This window comes from Solea solea, chromosome 13 (genome assembly GCF_958295425.1).
Source record: "Solea solea chromosome 13, fSolSol10.1, whole genome shotgun sequence".
NCBI classification, from domain to species: Eukaryota; Metazoa; Chordata; class Actinopteri; order Pleuronectiformes; family Soleidae; genus Solea; species Solea solea.
Genome location: NC_081146.1, coordinates 26,944,928 through 26,971,333, shown reverse-complemented (window position 1 = coordinate 26,971,333; position 26,406 = coordinate 26,944,928). Strand labels below are relative to the sequence as shown.

General features: G+C 39.2%; 2 protein-coding genes across 2 annotated transcripts; both read right to left on the bottom strand.

Annotated features, from left to right (window-relative positions):
- Positions 1-86: 86 nt before the first annotated feature.
- On the bottom strand, positions 87-21,555 carry LOC131471331 (hemicentin-1-like). The gene is made up of 17 exons (XM_058647828.1): positions 21,141-21,555; positions 18,610-18,761; positions 17,144-17,479; positions 16,237-16,512; positions 15,127-15,396; positions 14,138-14,416; positions 13,758-14,024; positions 12,484-12,759; positions 11,194-11,448; positions 10,992-11,112; positions 10,231-10,301; positions 4,151-4,498; positions 3,364-3,639; positions 2,508-2,759; positions 1,153-1,440; positions 418-672; positions 87-336 (listed from the first exon to the last, which is right to left on the bottom strand). Exons 2-17 carry the CDS (start codon positions 18,653-18,655, stop codon positions 251-253), a joined length of 3,702 nt encoding a protein of 1,233 aa, XP_058503811.1. The 5' UTR covers positions 18,656-18,761; positions 21,141-21,555; the 3' UTR covers positions 87-250.
- A 2,233-nt stretch (positions 21,556-23,788) lies between these two features.
- LOC131471692 (carcinoembryonic antigen-related cell adhesion molecule 1-like) lies at positions 23,789-25,755 on the bottom strand. The gene is made up of 5 exons (XM_058648382.1): positions 25,639-25,755; positions 25,241-25,564; positions 24,828-25,103; positions 24,318-24,563; positions 23,789-24,218 (listed from the first exon to the last, which is right to left on the bottom strand). The coding sequence occupies exons 1-5, from the start codon at positions 25,685-25,687 to the stop codon at positions 24,139-24,141; spliced, it is 975 nt and encodes a 324-aa protein (XP_058504365.1). The 5' UTR covers positions 25,688-25,755; the 3' UTR covers positions 23,789-24,138.
- Between the last annotated feature and the right edge of the window lie 651 nt (positions 25,756-26,406).

Sequence of the window (26,406 nt, the reverse complement as noted above, 5' to 3'; positions counted from 1 at the left end):
GCTAATGACATCAAAGGTCCTTTCCCTTTAAAGAGGAACGACTTAGGCCAATCCTGCATAATCATTTCAAGGCAGACAGGAGCCAGTGTCATTAAATGTACCCTTTATTATACACTCAGTCCATTTCACCGTTCTTCAACAGGTCTTTGCAGATTTAGTTTGACCAAAATAATAATAATAATGATAACAATCAACGTCTTGTGTTTAATTTCACAGCAATATTGTAGCGGCGAGCGGCCTTTGAAAGGAATCATTTGAGCAGCATGGACACACACAAAGCAAACAAAGTCAGCGTTAGACCAGCTCGAGGTGAGAAGTGCAGAGCTGAGGTGTGACCTGAGAAAGAGACAAAAACAATCATGAATCGTGAATGTTGTAGCTGCTGTGCTGCACAGAGGTGATGCAGAGCTCGCTCACCGTTATAAGCTGCACTTTTGTACACGCTGATGTTGGTCACAGGGTTTGTCGCCTCACATGTGTACTTCCCTTCATTGTCTTTAGTGGCAGAGAACGTGATGACTGAGCCACTCTGCGACACTGCTGATGTGTCGTTGTTGAAGAACCAGGAGAAGTCACAGTCTGGCTGAGAGTCAGCGGAACACGTCAGTGACACGCGGCTGGAGTCTGACGTCACTGGGTCAGGACCAGTGATGCTGACACTCACAGGGCCATCTACACACACACACATACACACACACACACTATAAACACCATACAAAATGGTTTAATGTATGTTGTGATTGAAGTAAGTGGAACACTGCTCCCAGTGTCATTGTACATTAAGCTTATTCTATTAAAAAGTCACATATTTTAACATTCACATGTTGTATTTCAACGTCTGTAGTCACATAGACACATATGCAAATGAACCACACAATGGGACTATTTCTCATAACCTAGTTGTTCAATAATGTACAGTCTGTAAATCTGCTGATACTTTGTGATTAGTCATCATTGACTCGATAATTAATAATAATTTATAATTTTAAAATAATTATAAAATGTATGTTCATTTTGAAATGAATTCTCCCATTGACAGTTGTGTGTTTCATGCATAGTTACATTTTTGTCGTAAAGTCTCCTCTCATCGCGAGCAGCTTTGTTTGTGCACATGCAACATGAGTTTTGTTCTTCATCACTCGTAACACTCACAGTTAACCAGGAGCTTGTATTGTTGGCTTCCATGTCGAGCAGCCTTATTGGTCGCGAAACACTGATATGTGCCGTCGTCGTCGACCGTCACTGGAGTGAAGAGCAGTGTGTTGTTGACAGTGTGGACGTTCATGTGTGTGTCAGAGGCAGAGGCGTTCATGTTGAGGAGTGTGTCGTCTTTCGTCCAGTAGATGGCGTCGTAGGGTCCAGTAACTTCACAGCTGAGGGTGAAGTTTTCAGAATTGATTGGAAGTGTGTCGTGGTGGATCATCACTGACTCTATGGCCTCTGGAAACACATCACAGTCAACGTAGACGATGAAGGACAGTGAAGTTCAGAAGCAGTGACCTCATGGTCAATGGTCTGTATTTATGCTGCTTTTACCATTCACACCCATTCACACTACAGCAACATGGGGTTGAGTGTCTTGCCCAAGGACACACTGGCATGTAGACTAGCAGAGCCGGGAATCGAAACCACAACCTTTGAGTTGAAAGACAACTCACTGGACCACGTGTGACCACGTGTGACCACGTGTGACCACGTGTGACCACGTGTGACCACGTGTGACCACGTGTGACCACGTGTGACCACGTGTGACCACGTGTGACCACGCAGAGCAAACACTGCTACTTCTACCGTACCATACAGCACTTGTGTTGTATTTAGTTACGTTTCATTTTTAATCATAAACATGTTGTTATGCAGTTTGTGTAGAGGTGGTTATTGACTGGTGTTGCTAACAATGGTTTTTAATTTCTGATGTAAATGGAACACAGCATCATGGAGACGTGTGTGGATTTACTGCAGAGTTCTAGTTACAGTCAGACGTATGAACGTCTGAGTTGAGGGAACAAACCAACCAAGATGGCTGCCACTATTTACTTTTACTGTTCATATTTGTCTCACAGTAAATCAGTCACCAAATACTGCGTTTTGGTAAAGCTGGTATAGCTGGTATAAGTACTGGTATAGCTAACCCAAAATAAGTTTTAAGTCCATGTTTTTCTGTGACTTCTCAGAACGAGGTCCTCTCAGAGGTGATGTCACTGCCAGTTCTGACCTCTGACCTCTGATGTTAGTGTAATGCAGCCTATCCACACATGTTCGACTCATTGGTCAAAGGAAACAACGTCGTACAGGACAAATGTGAAAATGTAAAGCTGACAAGAAAATGTCACGACTGAACGGAAGCCTGGCTATTTGTGTTCAAGCTGAAATTGAGGGGCTTTTTGCAGATATGGAACGTGGAAAGTATGAACTCAGCCTAAGACTTGACTATTGTCCTGGGATGGATGATAAGTCAGTGAGCCCCAGCATCACAAAGCCACATTTACATTCTTGAGTTTTCTTACCAATAACTGTGACCATCTTAGACTTTGTGCTGTTCTTGGTCGTCACACGATTGTGTGCCATACACGTGTATTCTCCGCTCATGTTGAAGGTGAAAGGTTTGGTTCTGAACACTGAAGTATCGGCCACCTCGGTGCCATTGAACCACCAGCTGAACTGACCGGGAGGCACCGACACGGCAGAACAGGTGAAGGTGGAAAATCGTCCTTCCTCAACAAACGCTGGTCCATGGAAGACAGGAGCGTCCGGTCCAACTGAACAACAAAGGACATTTCAAGAGAGTTTGGAGATCACATCCTCATGCCACCCACCCTTACAGGCAATCGTTCATAAATATTTTCTGGGTCAAATGTGTCTACAACTGCAGAAGAATGAAGGACATCTGTAGATTTGACTCAAATCAAGTATATTAGATTTATTTGTCTTATTGTGCAAAAGTGCAACAGCTGCTGCAGCAACATCCTGTTTAATTTATAACATTAATAGAACTAATATTGTACATTCTCTAGAACGCATGAAAAGGTAAAGGAAAAAATATTAAATTATAAACTGCGACATAAAAAAACCAGATACTCAAACTCTGTAAAAACAAGGCATTAAAAACTCAGCGATATCAGAAAGAGAAGTTCTGAAAAGAAAAATATTTTCGCCTCTGCAGACAATTTCATGCAAATATCCAGACTTAAGTGCAGGTCTGAAGCAGCTTAAGGTCCTCAGCTGGTTTTAGGGGCCCCAGGTTGAGAGACGGTCCCTGAAAAAAAGAATCTGTCGCAACGCACGTGCTCAGCATGACGCACTATAAAACTGGCGGCTATGAACATGTGTCACAAATGTAAATGCTTTCAATGTTACACTCACAGTTCACATGGAGCTTGTCAGTCAGGCTGGTCATATTTCCAAGAGGATTGGCAGCCATGCACTTATAGTCTCCAGTGTCGTTGCGTTTCAATGGGTTGAAGGTGATTGTTCGGTTATTCACGTCGAAAACGCCTCCTATTTCACTGCGTTCTTGCATTCTGGTTTTTATCCAGTGAATCATTTCAGGGAATCCACTCATATTGCATGTTAGCATGTATGGATGACCTTCCCTGGGAGGATTCATCCACGATTCCACGCGGACGTCTTTGATCGGCTCTGGAAGGAAGAAGAGGTTTGGATTTATCGTCTCACTGGGGTTATAGACTTGTTCTGTTCTGGTCGTGAAGTGGAATCTACTTTCATTCCAGCTGTTAAACTTAAAGATCAGCGTTATGATGCAAGGCCAAAACATTTCAATACTCTAAATGAGGTTTCTGCAACGGTAATTATTATTTATTAGAATTACCGTTATATATTATTATTATTATTATTTCAATACAACCAGGGTCAAAGGGAAATAGATATATGTGCACTGTCTTTACATATATTCAGACTTTCTTTATATATACACACACACATATATATACATATATATATTCAGACTTTCACTGTATGTGTGTGTGTATATATAGAGTATGTATACTGCATACATATACACACACATACAGTATGTGTGTGTATATGTGTATATATACACACAATATAGATACAGTGTCCATCAGACAGGTTAATCTTAATAAACGAGTGCAGTTGATGGCTGACGTGTTGCCACGGTGAAGGACTCTACCATAGACTTTGAGAGTGGTCCTCCCCAGAATCAGCTGTCCCTCAGGTATGATGGTGAGTGTGTACTCCCCGCTGTCCTCCAGTCTCAGGTCTCTGAGGTCCAGGCCTCCGGTGGCTCGGTCCAGTGAGATCCTGTTGTTATATCCGTGTTCTGTGTAGTTGTTGGACATGGAGGAGGTGATGATATTAAATGACACAGCTGAGGAAGTGTTGCTAAACCTCCAGCTGACGGTGGAGAATGGCTTCTCAGAGGGCGACAGGTTTGTGGTGAATCTCACGGAGCCCCCCACGGCTCCATGCAGGGGCCCCTGAGGTAAGACACCTTCACCCATGCACATACCTATGTAACCTGAAGAGGAGATTAAGAGTGACGAAGTCTGGAGTGACAATAAAAGCAAATCACAGAACATGACGCGTTAAATCAGCTGAGACACATTTTTCATCTTAATGGAACTCTACCTGACAAAACAAGCATCACTGCTGCTCCGAGCATCATCTTGACGTCTGCAGTGTCTCACCGTGTCTCACCGTGTCTCACCGTCCTCCAGCCAAATCTAAACAGAAGAGTCACAGGTGCTTGAGCTCTTTTATTCTCCCACACACACTGAGTACACCCATCCATCCTAGCGGTGTTTACATACATCTAAATCATGGTGAGTCAGGAGTGACTTAACCTGGAGTAACCTGAACTTAACTCTGTCTTTGTTGACATGGTCCCCGATCAGAGGTGTCTCAAAGAATTCTGGGGGCCTAAGGCAAAAAGGGATCTGGGTGACCCACATCTAACCAAAACAAACCAGCAAATCACCCCCAAAGATTTAAATAAATGAGAGTGTGAGAAATGTCTCCTTCATGAAGGTAAATATCTTTCTGCTGCTACAAATAAAAAAAAAATATCGATGTATGAAACTATGTATGCTGTCATTTTTGGTTCCTGAACACGTGACTTTAATTAAGCAGCAAGTTTTAATGCAGACTACTTGGCAAGTTACATATTTAAGCAGAGGTTCTGTTCTCAGGAGGGAAGTGCTGTGCGTCAGCTTTATGAGCTTCTCAGCGAGTGCTTTTGGTCTTTATAGGCTTGTGTTTGAGACACAGCATTCCTCGAGGAGGTGGATCAAACAGATCCACGAGACAATTCGCCTCCTTCACACAAATTCACAAACAACTTCATTGACTGAATCTTCAAATTAAAAAAAGAGAGGATAAAATAACAATACAAAAACACCGCACTCAGATACGACTTTACTGAGATTTATTTATGTTCAGAGCTGAATATTCTCTTATCCCCATGGTTACCAACCTCGGGGGCGCCAGAAGTTACATGGGGGGCACAGAGCGTTGTCTGCTCTGAGGTTGTTAGCCGCTATATGATGGCTGTTGGTCGTTGTCATGTGAATTTGGCCGGAAAAAATTAATTGTCAAAGGCCAAAATGTCTGGTGGGAAAATGTAATCAATGATTATTAAATATTCTTTCAAGTGAATCTGACTGTAAAATCATTCTTTAAAATGTATTTTTTATTTTATCTCCTCGAGAGTTTCCCGTGTCATCATGTGGTCATGTGACTGATGAGTTTGTAGCTCAGGTGACAGGAGGGTCGTGACAGGGTCATGTTGTGAGGGATGGATTTCATACAGCTCATTTTGAAATGAACTGTTTTAACAGCCTCAGAATCAATGTCATGGTTAAATGTGTTGTTGCAGGAAAGCTGGGGGGGGGGGGGGGCTGTCTCTACTGCCCCTGCTGTCTGTTAGTGGAAAAACAGCCTTGTAAGGAGTTAGGAGTCCTCACAATCAGGAGGTCTAGTGAAGTCTCGGGTCTCGAAGTCTCCACACTTTTAAAACAGTGAGGATAAACAATTTGTACAGTGATGTCAACACATATACATATATATATATATACATACATATATATATATACATACATACATATATATATATATATATATATATATACATACACATATATATATATATATATATATATATATATATATATATACTCCGAAACTGTAGTGGGAACTCTGAAGGGGAAAGAGACAAAATAATGACTAACCCTAACCCACAGTTCATACAGAGGTTTGGAATGTTCTGGTATTCAAAAAACAAGCATTAAGTGCCCAGAATAATGTTATGACATTCAAAAACATTCAGATTCTTTAACTGAGATAAAAAAGAGTCAAACCCACAAGGTAAATCAAATACCAGTGAACCAATGTTGATCTATTTTCACTTTACAACCGCAGTTTAATACAGAAACTGAACATTCCTGACAGAAGGAGTCACGCTACAGCTCCGTAAATCTTTATGAGCTCTGAATTGAGCTCTGTTTTCCATGTCTATAAATGTGTCATTGTAAAAGTACTGTAAATGTAAATGTGAACAGGACCATTGTTCAGCAGACAGACACAGTTTACATTTAAAACCAAACACCCTTTGTCAAGAGTCACAGTGTTCAGCTTCTTAAGAGCAGAACGTATATTGAAAACATTGTTCCTCATGATAGAAAAAGAAATTATCAATAATATATACACAGAATTGCAAATACACAGAGAAAATACAGCTTAAACATACACAAAATTACACAAAATACAGACCTCACAGAGACACACAACCACTCACACTCACACCTATGGTCAGTTTGGCACCAGAACCTCCCTCGAGCCTCATGTGAAGGATACAATGGTAGAAGATGGATGGATGGAAGGAAGGATGGAGATCTTTCAATTGGATTGACCTGTGACCTCTCCAGAGTGTTGCCACTGCAAAGCCTTACCACTTAAATAAGTTAATATTTAACAGCTTTGAAATGTAGCTGATTTGTATCTCAGAAAAACCTCAATATTGACATTATCCTGTCACCCACGCTGAATCTTTATCACTGAAATAGTAAAATATTTGACTATACATTCACAGAAAAACTACTGCCTCTGTCACTATACTCTGTACTGTGGGTGATTGTTTCATTTTATCGTAAATGACTGTACATTGACAGCTGTATCTTGACATAATCCCATATACTACTTTATTTACAGTTTTCAGTGAATATTGTATGTTTAGGTTCATTTTAGAGGAATTTCCAGTAAAAGCCACAGTTTCCATTTACAGTTAAAAACCAGTGGCATAATTTACAGTGGAGATACTGTGTTATGTAAATATAAAAACAAATTCTGCAATATAGTCATTAGTAGATAACGAATCAGATAACTGTTCTGATTGATGTGTCTTTATCTTTGTGAATGATTGATTACCTGCTTATCTTCTTTTTTAATGTCAGTCATTCTTCTTACAAACTCTGCAGTGGTTTAAATAAAGACAACGCTGCACTGGGAGAGGGCAAGGTCAAACAAACACACACACAAGGTCAAATAAACACACAAGGTCAAACAAACACACAAACAAAGTCAAACAAACACACAAACAAGGTCAAACAAACACACAATGTCAAAAAACACACAAACAAGGTCAAACAAACACACAATGTCAAACAAACACACAAGGTCAAAAAACACACAAACAAGGTCAAACAAACACACAAGGTCAAACAAACACACACACAAGGTCAAATAAACAAACAAAGTCAAACAAACACACAAACAAGGTCAAACAAACACACAATGTCAAACAAACACACAAGGTCAAACAAACACACAGGGTCAAAAAACACACAAACAAGGTCAAACAAACACACAATGTCAAACAAACACACAAGGTCAAACAAACACACAAACAAAGTCAAACAAACACACAAGGTCAAACAAACACACAAACAGGGTCAAACAAACAAACACACAAGGTCAAACAAACAAACACACAAGGTCAAAAAACACACAAGGTCAATCAAACAAACAAGGTCAAACATTGTTTGTTTTTCAATTGCACCCACACTCTTGACAGTAAGCATGCAACAATATTTATTTTTTACTGCTACTATTACTGCTGCGGCTATTGTTAGTATTACTAATACTATTATGACTATTATTACTACCATTACTTCTACTACTACTATTACCACTATTGTCAGTATTACTACTATTATAACTACTACTATTATTAGTATTACAACTACTACTACTGGTAGTATTACTGCTACCACTATTGTAAGTATTACTACTAGTACTACTACTATAACTATTACAACTACTACTACTGCCATTACTTCTACTACTAATCCTACCACTATTGTTAGTGTTACAACTACTACTATAACTACTACCGTTACATCTACTACTACTATTACTACTACCACTATTGTTAGTATAACTACCATTACTTCTACTAATTAATACTACTAACATCACTTCCATTATTACTATTACTACTACTAAAACTACTTATTACAACAACAGTAATTGTAACAAGGACATTTCTTCCAGTTATTTTAAATCATTTTAAGGTTTAACATAAGGACTCGATTGACCTGTGACCACTTCACTACATAACCACTGAAATGAGTTGTCCTGAACAAGGGAATTCTTTTGACAGTATGCGGGAGGTAAATTTGAAATATTCTTATTTTTTTATTACTTAAATGTAAGTATGCAACAGTGTATAATAATAATAATAATAATAATAATAACGTGACCTGAACACATTAGAGCAGGTGACCTGAATCCACCCTGTGCTTGACCTGAATCATGTGAGTGATTGAGCAGTGCAGTGAAGCTGATAGCATCTCACCTCACACTATTACAGCTGCTTTCATCACCTCCTTTGTGCTTCATCCAAACAGCTCATGTCAAATTCATGCGTTCACACTGTGTGGAATAAACGTGTTTGTTAATTTTTATACAAGGTGTCATAAATATTTGCAACTGACATAAAATCTGAACTCTGAAACCCTTGTGTGTAATCGAGGAGTGTTGCAATGATTTTCCATCCAACACTACAAGGACACAGCAGTTATCTACGTCTACATTGTTGTACTTTGTGTTAAGTAGTATGCCGATGATGTCATTATTATTGTTGAATACACTCTCACTTCACAGACATCCGTGGGCGTAAAGCATGGCTTATTAACTTATTAAAGTTTTACACAACTTTTATCCACCAAATGTTTATCTTTGTAGGTTTTAGACATTGAAGACTGTTGGTCTACTGCTGCCTTGTTTTCACAGGAGGAAGATTATAGATAATCCCAATTAGACCATTTGCTCTCTCATCATCCTCCTCTTCCTCACATATACTTCACACACTGGTATAGTGACATTAGAACAAGATGAAGTGAGAGATACACATACTCCGATCACATACCCTGGTATAAACAGTAGAGCAGTGTTCTGATTTTCCATCAGAGGAAGCTCACGTATAACTGGCGGGACAAATGAAAAAAACTATTTAACAAGTGCCTAAGGAAAATGTTTCCATTCAACGTGACCTTTTAAGCAACAAGTGGTATTGCCCCCTGGTGGCCATTCAATGAATTGCCACTTCCTGGTTAGACTCACTGTGCAAACAAGGAGACTACATCCACATTTTAAATATGTTAAACTTCATGGTTGTGGAACTTTTATGAAGTGGGTTGGGTTTACAAAGGATACTTTGTAGTCTTTAAAATGTTTATTGATTATATATGTGTATATATATATACAGTGTATATATATATGTATATATATACACACACACACATATATATATAAACAACATACACATATTGTCATACGTAGCATGCCGTTTACACATTTGAATTAAATAAGAGCTTTGAGGGTATAATGCATCTGTATTAAAATGCAACAGAGTGAACTGTATTATGGTAGAGTTGTATAAATAAATGGAAAAACGATAATAATAGTGGTGATTTTCTGTGAGATTGTTCATCTGCTGAGTGCGTTCACGTTTGATTTTCTTTCCTGTAGAAGGAAACGTTTGCAGATGATTAGAACGACTGTTATCTGAACATAAAAGAAATGTAAAAAAAGGCTCAAACTCACGTTCAACGGGAGACATTATTTCTCACTGTGCCTGTGATCTTGTACACATGTGAATGTTCCCCCTCGACAGTTTTCTTTTCTACGAGGTCAGAACAGAGGCTTGTTTTATGCTTTATGAGATAATGATTATAATGATTTATCTTCATTGTCTTGTCTGGATACGATGGGTAAGGTGTAATAAACACTGACCTTGTTGATATAGAGGATAATTACTGTTGACTCTGAAAAATAAAAAGTGTGGCTGAGATCTAAATCAACAATTAACCATATAACAATCCTTACAACCAGTGTGTTGTGCTTGGTGAGGATACCAAGCCATTACACTATTCTATACATTTTTAATATTAATATTAATGTGTTCATGCAACATGTATATACGCTTTTCAAATATTTTCAGTCTATAATAATAATAATAATAATAATAATAACCAGATTTGACTGTAACATCGGTCAACACCCAAAAAATGAATAAAACAAACAGAGAGTTAATTATCATTTTACCTGAACAGTATGTATTCACTTAAAGGAATTGATAAATCAATCAGAAATATTACATAAGGATTTAAACCCTATATGTATTAACATTAATAATATTAATAATACATCCATCCATTATCTACCGTGTTATCCTTCACCGGAGGGTCGCAATCATTTATTTTTCACAAGATTAAGATTCATAAAAAGTTGATGTTAGACTTTACAGTCCTTCAGAACTCTACTACACAGATGTTCTCATATTTTAAATGTGCTCTCTAAATAAAATTTGAGTTGTACATATACTGTATATATATATATATATATATATATATATATATTTATTATACTTTATTGTAAGTAAAATACATTTGTATTTATTTATTTAAGAACACCTCTGTGCACTTCCTAAAGCAGGCTTATAATCCTGAGCTCACCTTTTCCCTCTAACCACAACACACGCACTTATTCCAGTCACCACTGCAATGATGAGACAAACTCCAGCTGTGATGATTAAAGCTAGACCTGCTGCAGATGAGCAGCCACAGTCTGAGGAATCTAAAAAAAAAAGAGGAACACATTAAGAAGACAATTTGAAATCCTAAATGTTTGAATGGTTTATTTGTTTCCTTTTGTCACCTGTGACTGTGAACTCATGGTGTGTCGTGTGACTCCGTCCCGTGACGGTGTTCTCAGCAGTGCAGGTGTACGTCCCGCTGTCAGAGTCTTGGCTTGACTGGATGATGTGCACAACCTCATGACCATACGTTGGCTTTCCTCTGAAAAGCCAGGTGAAGTTTGCTGCTGGAACAGATTCAGTGGAGCAGTAGAGAACGGTCAAATCTCCAGCAGGGACAGATTTGGGTCCGATGATGGTCACATGGTCAGGTCCATCTGTAAACACAGTTGAACAGTCGGATCACATGGAGTTCTATTCTGTCAACTCACTACATTCAAATGTATCAGAAACTTAAACTGAACAAACTTTGCACACTCAGGGATTATTATCCAAGATTCTTTTTTAGAATAAATGATGTGTGTTCACACCGTAAGTGCTTAAAATCTGTCACATGACCAAATCACATACAATGTGCCACTCCTGATTGTAACGAGTTGAGTGTGTCACAGTCTGTTGCGATGATCAATCAGCGTTGAGATGTTACTGACATCACTGATGTCTCCGATGTCATGAAGTTGTTTCAGAAATGAAAGTCGGTGGTCATCTGCATATACACAACACTCCTACTTCCACTTCTACGTACAATCCCAGGAGCTCCGCCTCTTCTGGTGGAAATACACGGGCTTCCCGAAATTCTGTCACGCGTGTAACACGTGCAACAGATGTGATCTGCACGAAGATTCGTTTCAGTGCGATAGATACGGTGACAGGTGGCGTCGTGTTCGGTGTAAACACACATGAAAGAGTTCATGACCGTCCCAGAAATAGAAATAAAGCCGTTAAACCGTTAAATATAATTGATTGTACGAAAACAATGAACCATATATACAATATATATATATGATATATGCTACATTACAAAGTCATTTGTTATTATTTACAATTAAACGGAAATCAATGTTCATCTTAAAAGTTCAAAATTAGTACTTTATTCACACAGAGACAACATCAAAAATGAAAACCTTCCATTTTTGGACCCAGACATTAATCACCTTCATCCTGCTTTGAAATATTATGGGATATACTGTATGTACAGTTCATTTCAAACATAAAGATCATGCAGAAAAACAATTAACAAAAGTTTTAGCTCTTTGAGCTAAAAGGTGAGATTATGTTGATTTACAGCAGTATTCTCATATAAAAATTTTAAATAGTTTTTGAGATTTTAGTACTTTGGCTTCTGCTGTTTTGGCGTCCTGAAGCTACCGTTTGAACACCTTGTTACATAACAGCTCAAGTCTTAAACTCACATTTGATGACAAGACGCAGTGACTTGCTGATTCCATCACTGACACCATTTGACACGTTGCACCTGAATGGTCCCCGGTCATAGCGGGTCACATGACGTATCGTGAGCGCAGAGCCTCCATCAGTGAGCTGGACTCTGTCACTGGCCGTGACCTCAGAGCTGCCGTTGAACCAGAGGAAAGAGAGGGAGGATCCAGAGGAGGAGCAGGACAGACGGACAGAGGTGAACTCCAGCACCTCTGTGGTGTTTGATGTCACCACCACATCAGAAACCTGCACTGTGGAGGAAGAGAAGAGAAGATGACAGCAAAGGTTCACTTGTTTTGATAAGTTGACTGAAATACAAAGTGCAATTGTGAGAGACACCAAATAAAACAGATGTTATATTTGAGTTCAGGTAGGACTGAGCAAATAAAATCTCCACACACCAAACTTGATTTCCAATTTTAATTGATTTTTTTCACTTCTTAAAAACAAACAAAAGACAAAGAAACTATTCAAAGCAAGTTTTGCTCTTAGGGTTCAAGTGGAAGAACTTTTAAAACACATCTTAAACCCATTTTTACTCTTTGGCTTTCAACCCGGGATGAGACATTGCTTTGTTATCTTTTTATAGTTTTATTGTATGACTTTTTCATTTGTGTTTTTATTAATACTTTCTCAGTATTTTATTGTTTTATTGTTTGCTGTCTAGGCCTATGATGTCATTTCTTATGTTTTATTTATCTTATTTATCTTTGTTGTACGGCACTTTGTTTCAGCTGTTGTTGTTTTTTAAAGTGCTTTATAAATAAAGTTTGATTGGATTGGAAGTGCAACAAAATACAAGGCTTGAAGTAAGCTTATAAATAAATGGCAGGCTTCTCTATAAAAGCAACATCTAAGATCTAGGAGTCCAAGGGGAAATTAAAAAGAAAACCACATTTCAGAGAAGCACACTTCTCTGACTGGAAACTCAAGTTTACTCACTATTCTTACTCTCCTGCACCAAAGTCCTTGGAGAAAAAGAGTGATTTTAACATCTATCACTAAGTTTAAATATGTTATTTTATGGCTTTTGTGTTTGAACTCCTTCATCTGGATGTGCCTCAGTGTCACAAAGTGACCACACGAGGCAGCAGTCGACCAGCAGCTCCAGTGTCGTTTTGAGCTGAAAAACACAGACTTTCCTCTATGGACTTTGGTGCAGGAGAGTGAGTGGTTTGCGAGCCTCAGTTAAAAAACAGTCGTACACTACACTCCTTCTGTTAAAGTAAATAAACACGTTGTGACTTACCCAGCACGGACAGAGCAGAGGGCTGAGATGTTTCATGTCTCATAGTTTTGTTGTTAAAGGCCTGACAGCTGTAGTTACCACTGTGACTCTCTTCAATGTTCATCAGTCTGAGCTCTGCTCCAGTGTAAGGCAGCTGGTCTCCATTGAGGAACCAGTGATACAGAGCTCCGGGTCTGGAGACAGCTGAGCAGATCAGGGTCACATTGGATCCTTCTTCATAGAATTGTTGAGATGGAAACAGCTTCAAATTAATATTTTCTGGGCCGACTGAATAAAAAAGACAAAAGAGTATGACCAAAAAATGTGTCTGCAACAAAGCCAACACTGTCATGGTTACTGCAGCGATTGTAAATGAAACTCTGTGCAGGGCAGTGACTCACAGCTGATGGAGAGTTTCAGCGGCTCACTGGTGGAATTGCTGAAATTATTGAACACGTGGCACTGATATGGTCCTTGGTCATAACGTGTCACACGGACGATCGTAAGCGTGGCGCCGCCATCGCTGAGCAAGACTCTGTCGCTGGCTGTGACCTGAGACGTGTCGTTCAGCCACAGGAAAGACGGAAATGATCCGGAGGAGGAGCAGGAGAGACTGACCGAGCTGCTGAATTCTGATAAGTCTGTTGTGTTGGGGGTGATCACCACGTCGGAGATGTGTGCTTTGGATGGAAAAAACATGTTAGAAGTGACACACCATTTAAAAGTGATAGTTTAGGTTTTTCTTTTTTAATCGAGTTGTATGAGGGTCTGACACTTGAATGGAAACATGTCTGCCAGTGGGCAATATCAACTGCATGGCTGATGAAGCAGTATTAAGTATTAAGCTGTATTTGACTTTGGTGCTGGAGCGTTGTCACTGACCAGCATCAAAGTCCATACAGAAAATCAGCAGTTTTACAGGAATTTTACTCCATCAGTAAGTCTAAATGTGTTATTCTGCCACTTGAGTGTGTGAAATCTTTTTTATGCAAGTGACACAAACTGTGACAAACTTTGTCTCTGCAAGCTAAAAACAAAGATTTCCTCAAAGGAATCTGGTGCATTTAAAAACTATGTAGTCATATGACAACAGTTTCACTTTCGCTAAAGACTTCTTTCTAATTTGTTTATTTCTGCTGAAAGTTGGGGTGTAGACGTCTGGAGACTGATTAGCAGGAGTTATTCTAGCAAGTTAGTCCATGTGGTTCAAATTAAATAAATGGTTGCATTGGGTTATTTAATTTTTAAGTCCAGACAATGTTATTTATTGATGGGTATTAGGAGGTTTTAAACAAATAAGATTAAAAAAAAACAAAGCTTTATGTGATCTAAGTACCAGGGGCTATTTGTTTGACCTTTTAGCAACAAGGTGGTTTTAACTCCAACTTACATGTCAGTACAGTTACAACTGCTGTGTGGGATGTTTGATTCCTCATGGTTCTGTTGTTGACGGCCAGACAGGTGTAGTTTCCACTCTGACTCATCTGAATGTTCTTCAGTCTGAGCTCTGCTCCAGTGTCAGTCAGCCTGTGTCCATTCACAAACCAGAGAAAGTGTGCCGCAGGTCCGGAGACGGCCGAGCACGTCAGGCTGACGTCTGACCCCTCAGCGTAATATTCTTGCAACGGAGACATCGTTAGTGTTGTATTTTCTGGGCCCACTGAAGCAAGAGACACATAAGTCACAATAAATCAGAAGTAAATACGAAGTTTGAATTTGGATTATGTTAGAGAGAGAGAGACAGGAAAGAGTAGAAAAACTGCTGTAAACACCAAGTATTAAACAATGACAAAACAGATAAATACAAATACATGAAGTTTGTCACATGGGGGCAGATGTACAGACATTAGCTCGGACAGAATAAACAGTGATTTCATACAAGAAAAAAACCTCTCAAGCACGTATGATGAACAGTTTTAGTATGTTTTAATATGTATGATGATGTGACTCTAATTATTATTATTTTTGTTAATTGTTTAATTTCTACAAACTGTGTTTCCTCTCCGATCACATACCCTGGTAAATACAGTAGAGCTGTATGTCTGATTTTCCGCCACCAGAGGAAGCTCATGTACCACAGTTTGAGAACCATGGTTTTGACGTTTCATATTTGGCACAAAGACAGATTGTGTCGATGTGTTTCCCTCCAGAGTAAGATGAAGGAGAGTTTATCAGTTAGTTAGTGCATGTTTGGTACAATAATAATAATAATAATAATAATGAGTGAAAAGCACAGAGGGAATGAAAAAGTATTCAGTCAAGTCAAGTTCTGTGATATATTGCTTGACCCTTTGTGGATTTCAAGTGTGCAGTGAACTCTGAACTGTCACTGTTCACGTCTGGAGCTCTATACACACCAACACTCCCTCGGTCAGGTCTGATAGTATTGCCCGACAGAGGTCATTTTCAGATGAAGGATGCATTATACAAATACCAAAACTACAAAAACTAGGACAGAAGCTGAAAATTCAAATGAAGATTATCTCAGGTTGTGACTCACATATTATTAAGAGGTTCACTGGATCACTGGTGCCATTACTGACAGGATTTGTCACATGACACCTGAATGGTCCCCGGTCACAGCGGGTCACATGGTGTATCGTGAGAGCAGAACCTCCATCAGTGAGCTGGACTCTGTCACTGGCTGTGACCTCAGAGCTGCCATTGAGCCAGAGGAAAGAGAGGGAGGATCCAGAGGAGGAGCAGGACAGACGGACAGAGCCGAACTCCAGCACCTCTGTGTTACTGGCACTTACTGTTACATTAGTGACGGGAACTGTGGAGTAAAAACACCGCAAAGGATGAAAAACACAGAGACACAGAGAGAGAGAGAGAGTCATGGTGGAAAAAAAATGAAAAAACAAAATAATTCTTCTGAATTGTTTTTTCTTCGTTTCTTTGGGACGGTCATGAACTATTCATTATTCACAAATTCTGTGACCACCGGCTCTACTCGCCTCACCTCACCTCGCCTCGCCTCGGCACGGTTAAGTTGCGTTTCCACAAGCATAGTACCGGCTCTGGCGAGGTTCCAAGTGCGGTAAGTAGATACTATGCGTGATGTCGCCTGACTGCTGGCCACTGATTGGTCAGAGTGTTGCACAGGAAGAGACGTCCGACACAATAATCGAGCCGAACAATGCCGGACTGTAGATCAGTTAAAAAGACTGAACAATCCTAAAAACGTGGGTTCATCTCCAACAACTACCAGGGAAATCCGTTCACGTTGAGTATAGGTACTATTCTGTCGTGGAAAACCAAACTCAACTGTGCCGTGCCGTGGCAAGCTGGGACAAAAGTGGAAAAGGGCTCTATGAGTGACCATAGGCATCTAACCCACCTAACCCCGCATCAGCATTGTGTGGACTGTAAGTTCTTTAGAGAGAGAGAGAGATACATGAACCTACCATGCACCAACAGCCTGCAGCTTCCTTTCACCTGCGCTGCTCCATCTGGTATCAGTGCGACTTTGTACACTCCAGTGTCACTGACAGTCAGACCGCTGAGCTCCAGAGATCCAGTAGATCTGAAGAGTCTGATCCTGTCTGTATACGCTGGTGCAGTTGCATTATGTGCTTGACTCGAGGTTATGACATTAGAAGTGGCGTCGTGGGCGTTTGTGAAACTCCAGGTGACAACCAGGAACGGTGTTTGTGGTGGAGTCACTGTTGTGGTGAACGTCACTGTCCCTCCAACAACCGCAGTGACACTGTCTGGTAGAACATTAGCGCCATGGATTCCACCTGGACGAGACAGGTACAGACACTCAGACACATACAGTCATGATTGTGTGTGTTTGTTTATAGAAATATAGAAACTATAGGGAGTGAGGACAGTTTTACACAACTGTAAAGGACTTTTTGGGAGGTTAGGACCCGGTTTTAGGGTGAAAGTTAGAAGGATTATGGTTAGGCACTATTGCATTATGTCTATGGTGTGTCCTCACTAAGATATAAAACAAGTTTGTGTGTATGTGTGTATCATAAGTGAAGATTACATAACAAAGAACCCAAAAGATCTGTTATGGAAGAGCTCATTATCAAGACATTAACAGTATTAACAGTAGCAAGATTTATACTCAAAGACCATTATCAAAACTGTGATTAAATATAATAGCCGGGTTATTTGTTATACTTATAATAATTATTATTTAGGGACAGACACAAAGTACACACACAAACTGAAGACACACTAACAAAGTTCAAGGTTATCTGTATCATCATTTGTCATCATTTTGACAGTTAAAAAATATCCAAATTATTTGAACAATGACAACAAATTTCCTTCTTTCCCTGTGGATTACTCGTCAGTACAGCGGCACACTTCATTCTGTATCATTACAGCAGCATAGTAAAAATGCTTGCTTCAGGCTGGCACTTGTCCACTCGCCCCCTTCTTTGTTACCTCAGAACGTGCACATGAGTTACATCCATGTTTACCACCTGTTTGCCAAAAGTCACAACAAAGTAAGTAAAACTGATAATTTACAAGCTTAAAAACCTGTGTCCACCAATCACCTTCTAACATATGTATTCTGAGTGTGGGTATCATAGTTTAGAATGCAGCGTTCTGATGCGTAAATCATAGTTTCAAAAGATCAACAAGACTCAAATGTAGAATTATAAAAGATACAGAATGAATTCAAGCATATACATAAAAGTTATCAAGTATAGACATGAGTACATGAATGCTTCAGGAAAGAAAAAGAAAGGAAAATGATGAGAAGATGGGGGATCATTACGAGACAGAAGCTCTGATCTTAAACTTCCTTCAACAGACATGAATATACAGGCAAGATAATATAAAACGTCAATATGTGGCCATAACTGAAAATCATTTTTCATATGTAAATAAAAAAGGGATAAGCGCTCACCTGAGATGACTCCCAGGATGATCAGCAGTATCACGGATGATCTCATATCTACTGCGGCTTCCAGGGACAGTGTTTTCTGACTGGAGGTGCTGTAAATACATGTACCATGTGTCGTGGACTTGTTCACCTGATACTTCACTCTGGAGACTGGGCTGAGTAACAAAAAAAAAAGAAAGACTTATCTCTCTTTAACAACCCTCTCATAAAATCAGACAGCAACTACAACATATTTGAAACAGCTCTGAAAGTAAAATACTTTCATGCTGTTGTAACCTGAACTCAGTGTTGACCACAAAAAATCAGGCATCAACATACATACATACTGAAATATAGATACTTTATATTCAAATAAAAATGTATCAAATATTATATTACTTGTTATCAATGCACAGACTGCAATACACACACACACTGAGGACACTTTAACCATCACAAGGTCACAAGGTTAACATGAACCTAAGCTGAACCTGATTCTAACTCGAACTAAACCAGATCCTAACCCCTAAAAAACCCTTTAAAGTTGTGCGACAGGGAGACCGTAGCTCAGTGGTAGAGCGAGTCATCTTTCAACTTAACACTTAACCCCATGTTGCTCCCGACGGCTGTGCTGGCAGCGTGTGAGTGAGTGAGTATGAAATGTGTGCTGCACACTGAGTGAATGGATGAATGGCAAAACTGTAGTGCTAAGCACACACAGAGAAATTATGTTTTGCTCCATTAGGACCAGATTTTGGTCTCCATGAGGAAAACTGGTCCTGACACGGTCAGTGTTTAGTCAGTGTCTTACTGAGGACACTCACAGACATAATGAATTCCCTAGTCATCACAACTAAATGCCTAACCTTAACACTTTACCTCAACTTTACCTAGACCTAACCCACTTCTAACCCTAACCCTAAAATCAGGTCTTAAACCCCAAAAATCCCTTCAAAGTTGTAAGGACCAGACCAGATGTCCTCACAAAGATACATGTAGAAGAACAACCCACACATACATACACGTTTGTATTGTACCGTTATATTGAAGGTAATTCACATTGATTATCAGTGGAAAGTATCTTCATGACACCAATTTCATTGCTTGCCAAGTGCTTAATCTGAACCTTTTTATCAGTAAACAGCTTCTTTAACTCCTGGTGCATCTCACAGTGATGCTTATTTTTGTATAGTGTCATGTATCATTTAAAAACTCCAGCAGGTTCCAGGTATTTAATTTTTTTTTTTTCATGCTTTCCTCAAGCTTTTATTCCCTGAATGATGCGCAGCCTACATAGAACTGATTACAGCGATGAGATTAATTTATAATCCAGTACCAGTGATAAAGTGATAAGACCTTAGGGTGTACTTAATGTGCTGATAGTCAGGGTATATTTACATTTTTATCAGTGAGAGAGAGAAAGTTAAAGACTGTGGAGTAAAGAATTATGGAGCGAAAACAGTTTATTTTCTGTCCTCTCTTTGAGATTTCTAGGCGTGTCTAAAAATATGATGCCCTTCTCATCAAACATAGTAATGATGTAAAAGCCCTAAATGCACTACTGCCTTTGGTTTGCTAGCGAGTTGAGATGTCCTTGTCCTGTGTATAAATGTTTCTTACCAGACGCTGAAGCTGAGACTTTACTTGAAATTCCTTGAAAGTGAGGAAATGAAGTAGAGAAGAAGAACATAAAGAAGAGCAGACTCCTGCTGTGAGGATGCAATACTACTGAGAAAGGACGAGGGAGACATCGTCAGTTAATAGCTGTTGTGTTTGTGATGTTTTGTGCTGAGAAACCCAAAAAACTGAGGATGAAGTCATGGCTGAGAAGACGGAATCAACTTGGCTTGTGCAAGTTACGGTTCTAAACTAAAGTACATAACATCTGCTCCCCGGTCAGCTCGCTCTCAGTGGTTATTGCCGGGCTTTGCTCACTGTTCTGTCGTAAATATCAAACATGTTTCATACTTACATCTTGAAATCAGGAAGACTCTGATGCATAGGATACACAGGATCATCTGTTAAAATCAGCCAGCGGTGAACCATGAGCACTACAGCTGGGCCTTCACCTCAGACATCATTGCCGAGAAAATTGATCATCCCGGAAAAATGGGAGTTAGGTTCCTGGCTCAGGGGTACCCCAGACCTTTTGACCTGGTGGGGACTTGAACTGGCGATCCTCCAGTTACAAGCCAAGTTCCCTTTCCACTTGGCCACGGGCTGCTGTTCGTCACCATGGTCAGCGCTATGAAATCACATTTGACAAAATAAATTCATGAGAATCCTCAAACTACTATACAATTCCAAATGACTTTTTTTTTTTTTTTTAAGTGTGTCCATGTCCCCAGCACTATTTATGATCAACACTTTTGTCCCCACCACATTTTTTTTTTAAATTTTATTCTCAGTTTTTTGTATGTGTTATTTTTCCTTTTCCCTAATAGGAGTGTCAGAGCCACTCAGTACACTGTAATACAGTGCATATTGTAATGAAAGTACCGAGCACTTTTATAAACAAACTGACGCCCTTGATGTGTCTTACAACACAGACCTACCTCACATGAAAACCAAATCCATTCGTCGGTCTTTCCTTGTGAAGTGGGCGATGGCAGCGTAGTAAAGTTTGTCCTTTGACTTGAGCTCCAAAAGAAGTCCTTTCTCTATGGACATCAGTACCAAAGCTCCCAAACGATCCTCTGATGGTCTCCTGGTCTTAAAGTGTGAACATGACTGTCAGTTCAATGTTGAGCCGGCGGAAGTCAAAGTGCAGCCCGTAGTTTTCACTGTGCAGCTTCCGTGCGCACGTACGTCTCCAACTAATAATAATTTTCGGTCTTGAATTGTCTTTCCACTTTCATAACATTTTCGACTTCCAATTTTTATTATTTGAAGTTTTTCTGTGAAAGACCGCCTTAAAAAAAGGCGATGCTATCAAGCTAGCTACAACATCGCTCTCGTTTCTCGCCGCCATTTTACTGTCTCGCAGCACTCTGGGGGGCGTGGTCTGCAGTTACACCTGCACTGTCTACTTCACGAAGGCCGAGGATCTTTTGTTTTTGGCCCGCCCACTTAAAATCAAACGGTGATTGGTCAATTCGCCCATCACTCTCATTAGAGAAGTCCTAACCAATGAATGAGCCAGCGAACCGGACGATTCTGATTGGATAACATGTTTCAGGACATTAACCCTTTCATTGCTGATAGGAACTTGACAGTAAACTTAACTTTAGAACATAGATGAGAGAAAATGTTTTAAATTGTATTACATTAAATTAGATAGATTTTTAAAAAATATAAATATATATATAGAGATATATATACTGTATATATACATACATACATATATGTACATATATAGATATATGTATATATCTATATATATATATATATTTATATTTAAAAAAATATATATGTATATTGTTTAATACTTTAATACTTTATTTCTCTGAAGGCATAGGCCTTCTATGCCTTCATGACGGTTCCCCACTGCTAAAATCACAAGACATCTATGATTGCCATGATTGATTAGGGCCAAAATCTGGCCAGTTATCCTCTTGTGTGGAACAGGGTTAAGGAGAAGAGAGAGCAGTGGACACACACACGTTAGTTAGTTGCTTATTTTAAAACAATAAGCAATGTTTTTAATCATCCAAATGTTGCCTCGGTGGATACAATACATTTATCTGTGGGGTGACAAAGTTGTAACGGATATTTTACATTAATTAATAGACACTTTTAATGGTTTCCAAAACACACTTAGTTGTACCTTAACTTATTACCACTTATTATCACCTTTTAATGACAAAGTCCATGAGAACTGCAAGTTATAATTAAGTGGACAACAGCATTATATCATCTGCTGTGTACATGTTTCTATGCCAACACTATAGTGGCTATAAAGCAAATTATCTTGTTCACCGAGTGGTGTGTGATTTAGTTGTTTTCCACTGTTGACATAAAGTTTATTGCAAATATATAATGGTTGTAATTTGATAGGAAGATAATTGGATTATAAACTTTTAAACTATTGCCTGCTGCCTCAACCCCAGAATTTATCTGGGTGCTTTTAGTTTGTTTGACTATTGTATTTGGACTTGTTGGTGTTTGGTCTTTCTGTTTTCTTTATCCTTGGGTTTTATGTCTGGGTTTCTGTTCCTTTTTTCCTGTTTTATTTAGTAGTTTATTCCTGTGTACCTAAGTTTTAATTCCCCTTTGACTATCTACACCACAATAATGCCCGCGTCTTATTAGTTTAACCTGTGTCTGATTCTCCCTGCCTCCTTAGTGTATTTAGTCTTGCGTCTAGTGTGTGAGGTATTTTCTTTGTGTGTTTTTCAGTTGCCATTCTCTCCTGCATTAGTTTGTTTTTGCATTTTGCCTTTTTTGTTTTATGAAAGACTCTTTTTTTCCCCTTTCAAACTGCACTTGTGTCCTCATCTTTGTGAAAATGTGCAAGCAGAAAAAGACAAGAACAAATAAGAAAATAAATAGTCTGCTAACTGTTTCTCTGAAGATACACTGCTGAAATCCCTCCCTATAGGCAATGATTGCTATGTGGTAGACCCTAGTGTCTTGTTTAGGAAAGGACGGAAGGAAGGAAGGAAGGTAACTGAATTCAAATTTGTATTCAGCGATTTTGCCCAAACTAATATGTCATGAATTCCTGTCACTCCATTTCTGTGCTTGCAAACGTAGATAAGTAGAATTTTAGTAGTAGTTTCACCAAAGCATTTCAGGTTTCACCATAAGAGAACTTTTTTTTTTACCTTATCAATCTTCCTTAAGTCTCATTTTGGACAGGTTTACTGTGGTCCAGGACAAAGTGGCTACAAAATAAAATAAAATCCACATTGTCCCTTTAAAGTGAACTCCACCAAGTTCACTGCTGCACATTTGTGGAACAATGATGTTCATTACACACACAGAGTTCATATAAAAGTTTATTACAGTGATAATGTGATACGATGTTATCAGAGCAATGATAACTTTATTGGACTCATGAATCACACAAGAACAAAGTGTGTCTGGTCTGTTACACCTGGGCGGTTGACTCGTGTCAAGATGGATTTATTTAAGAAAAAATTACTTGCTCGGATACAAGTAACACTGCTCTTAATTATTTAATACAATTAAATAAATAATTAATGTTACTATTGAATGAACATGATAAGAAAATCAAACGTGAATATTTGAACAGATGGCCTTGCAGACAAATTCTTAAGATATAGATTGTAGATTTAAAGAGATGAAACCTTTGTTTCTAAAACAGTCAGCACTTACAATGTGTCTCACTCAGAGCACTGTTAAATATACACATCTGAACTTATTAAATGTTATATAATCTAAAATACGATTCATTTTGAGAGAGATTTGATTTTTTTTACATTGTATAATAAGAGATCATTTTTCATGATGTCATCAGTGGGTAGATTGTTACCAAAATTTAAAAGGAAACACACTTGGGACGGGGTTGTAAATACACATTTACAGACAAACCCACGGCGATGAAAACACAACCTTCTTGGCTTTAAACACAGAGGCACAATGCAGTGTTTAGATCAACATGAGTGCCCCCGAGGTCAGGACAGTGCAAACCATCATGGACATAGAACCACTGATAATGGGAGAGGAGTCTGGATCAGAGGGAAAAAGAGACATTACTCTGTCTTCTTTGTCGACACACCAGTACAAACACATACGAGACATGTGAGGGAGTGAAAAAGCTCAAATACCACGCAGTCTGTGGACCTCAGAAGCTTCCTGGTGGGTCACAGCGTTACGAGCGGTGCAAGTGTACGCCCCCAGATGATGCTCTTCCATCTCTTTGATGTGAACCACAGGTCCAGGGATCTTCCTGTTCCTGAACGTCCAGAAGAAAGTGGCCTCTGGCAGCGACTCTGCAAAGCAGCTGAGAGAGACCTTCTCTTCCATCTCTGCCCGTCTGGGCTTCTGAGTTACTGTTGGTTTGTCAGGTCCGTCTGAACACATGAGGAACAAGAGTCAGATCTTCAAGAAGACCATAATGACAAAGAGACTGAACAGTAGTTTTTTCCCTTCAGGGGTCACCACAGCGAATCCTGTGTGTGCGTGTTTATGGGTTGTGATTAGATGTGGTTAGAATTAGTGAGTGTCTGAGTCACAGCAGAGTGTTTCTCTGAACAACACTTACAATTACAACTATGCCTTTAAGTTTGAATCATAAACACACCATGGCCTGTTTTCTAGCCATTCAAGGTACTTACAGTAGACATGAAGTCTGCACTCGGCTGTTTGGTAACTGATGGCGTTGCTGACATTACAGAGAATCAGTCCAGTGTCTTTCCTGTCGATGGGGCTGATGGACAACACTCTGTTGCCATGGTGAAAGCTGAATCTATCTCCAGAGACCAGAGGTTTGCCGTCTTTCAGCCACAGTGTGCTGGACACCAGGCCGTCAGCGTCACAGGTGATATTCACTGAGCTTTTACCTTCTATTAAGTTCTCTGTGGGGCAGGATATGCTGGGGTTGGACACGGAGGCTGTCCACAAACATCATACACAAACATAATAAGAAACTCTACGACATTATATTATATTATCAGTGTTGTCAGAATTCAATAAATGATGAAAGCGTTTCAGTCGTTCTTCCGGTCACAGATTCATGAATCATACTTACTCAGAACTTCCAGCTTGACAGTTCCTTGAATGTGCTCTCCTCCATGTGGGATGATGATGAGTTCATATTCCCCACTGTCTTTTTCTGTCACATTGCTCAGCACCAGAGAACCGGTGGATTTGTCCAGGATGATCCGGTTCTCATAGCCCTGTCCCACAATGTCGACACTGGTTGAAGTGATGACATTGAAGGTTGTGTTGAAGCTCCAGGTCAGAGCCAGAAATGGTTCAGCTGCAGGTTTCACAGATGTTGTGAAGGTCACACTCTCTCCTGTCGCTCCACGGAGGAAATCGACAGTGATCGCACCGGATCCGTGGCAAAGACCTGCCGAAGAGTCACTTATTTCAAAACTTGTATTAATACGATAAAACAAATAGTTCCCATGATGTATTTCTTACCTGTTGACAGGAGCACAAGTACGGCTGAACAAAGAAAGGTGTTCTTCATCGTGTCCTGCTCTCTGTTTAGTCTTACTGTGAGGCTGTGTTACCTTCTGCTGCTGGTGCGAGTGCAACAGTGGAAAATCAGTCCCTGAGATTATCTGCAATAAAAAAAACACGATATCCAAGCTAGGCTTAATTATTACCTACATTATTATACACTGTAAACCCAGCTTTGTTTGAGCATCACATTATATAATCACAATCCTGGGTAGAGACAATTTAAACAAGGTTTTGATCGACTGATTGATTACTTAGACACTGTTATTAAAGACATATGAAGCAGCAAGCCAGAGCATAGATTACAGATCATGTTCAACACATAAACCTTCCTAATGCTTTAGAAACAAAGACAAAAAACATCATCAGTGCACCAGATCATTTCTGGATTTTGAAAAGACAAGAAAGTGCAACTCATTCTAAATTCTTCATCAACATCTGCCAAACTCTAAGTCACCAGGAAGGAGGTATTATTATAATAATAATAATAATAATAATAATAATAATAATAATAATGATAATGATAATAATAATAATAATAATAATAATAATAATAATAATAATAATAATAATAATACAATAATTTCTCTTGATTTGAATATGTTTGTCATGGAAAATAACATTTACATTTGTTTACCACTTATCTCGCCATACACATTCCTGTAGCTTCATACCAGACATTCACCTTTGACCTAAATGCTTGACTGGCCTCTGAGCAGTTGTCCA

Excerpts from the sequence above, each read along its gene's own strand:
- LOC131471331 (XM_058647828.1), bottom strand. The coding sequence starts at position 18,655 with ATGAGATCATCCGTGATACTGCTGATCATCCTGGGAGTCATCTCAG. Across the intron at positions 14,025-14,137 it reads GCTGAAACTCTCCATCAGCT|TCGGCCCAGAAAATATTAAT; the intron begins GTGAGTCACTGC and ends TTTTTTATTCAG. Across the intron at positions 337-417 it reads CAAAAGTGCAGCTTATAACG|GTCACACCTCAGCTCTGCAC; the intron begins GTGAGCGAGCTC and ends TCTCTTTCTCAG.
- LOC131471692 (XM_058648382.1), bottom strand. The coding sequence starts at position 25,687 with ATGAAGAACACCTTTCTTTGTTCAGCCGTACTTGTGCTCCTGTCAACA. Across the intron at positions 25,104-25,240 it reads TGTCAAGCTGGAAGTTCTGA|CCTCCGTGTCCAACCCCAGC; the intron begins GTAAGTATGATT and ends GTTTGTGGACAG. Across the intron at positions 24,219-24,317 it reads TGAGGTCCACAGACTGCGTG|ACTCCTCTCCCATTATCAGT; the intron begins GTATTTGAGCTT and ends CCTCTGATCCAG.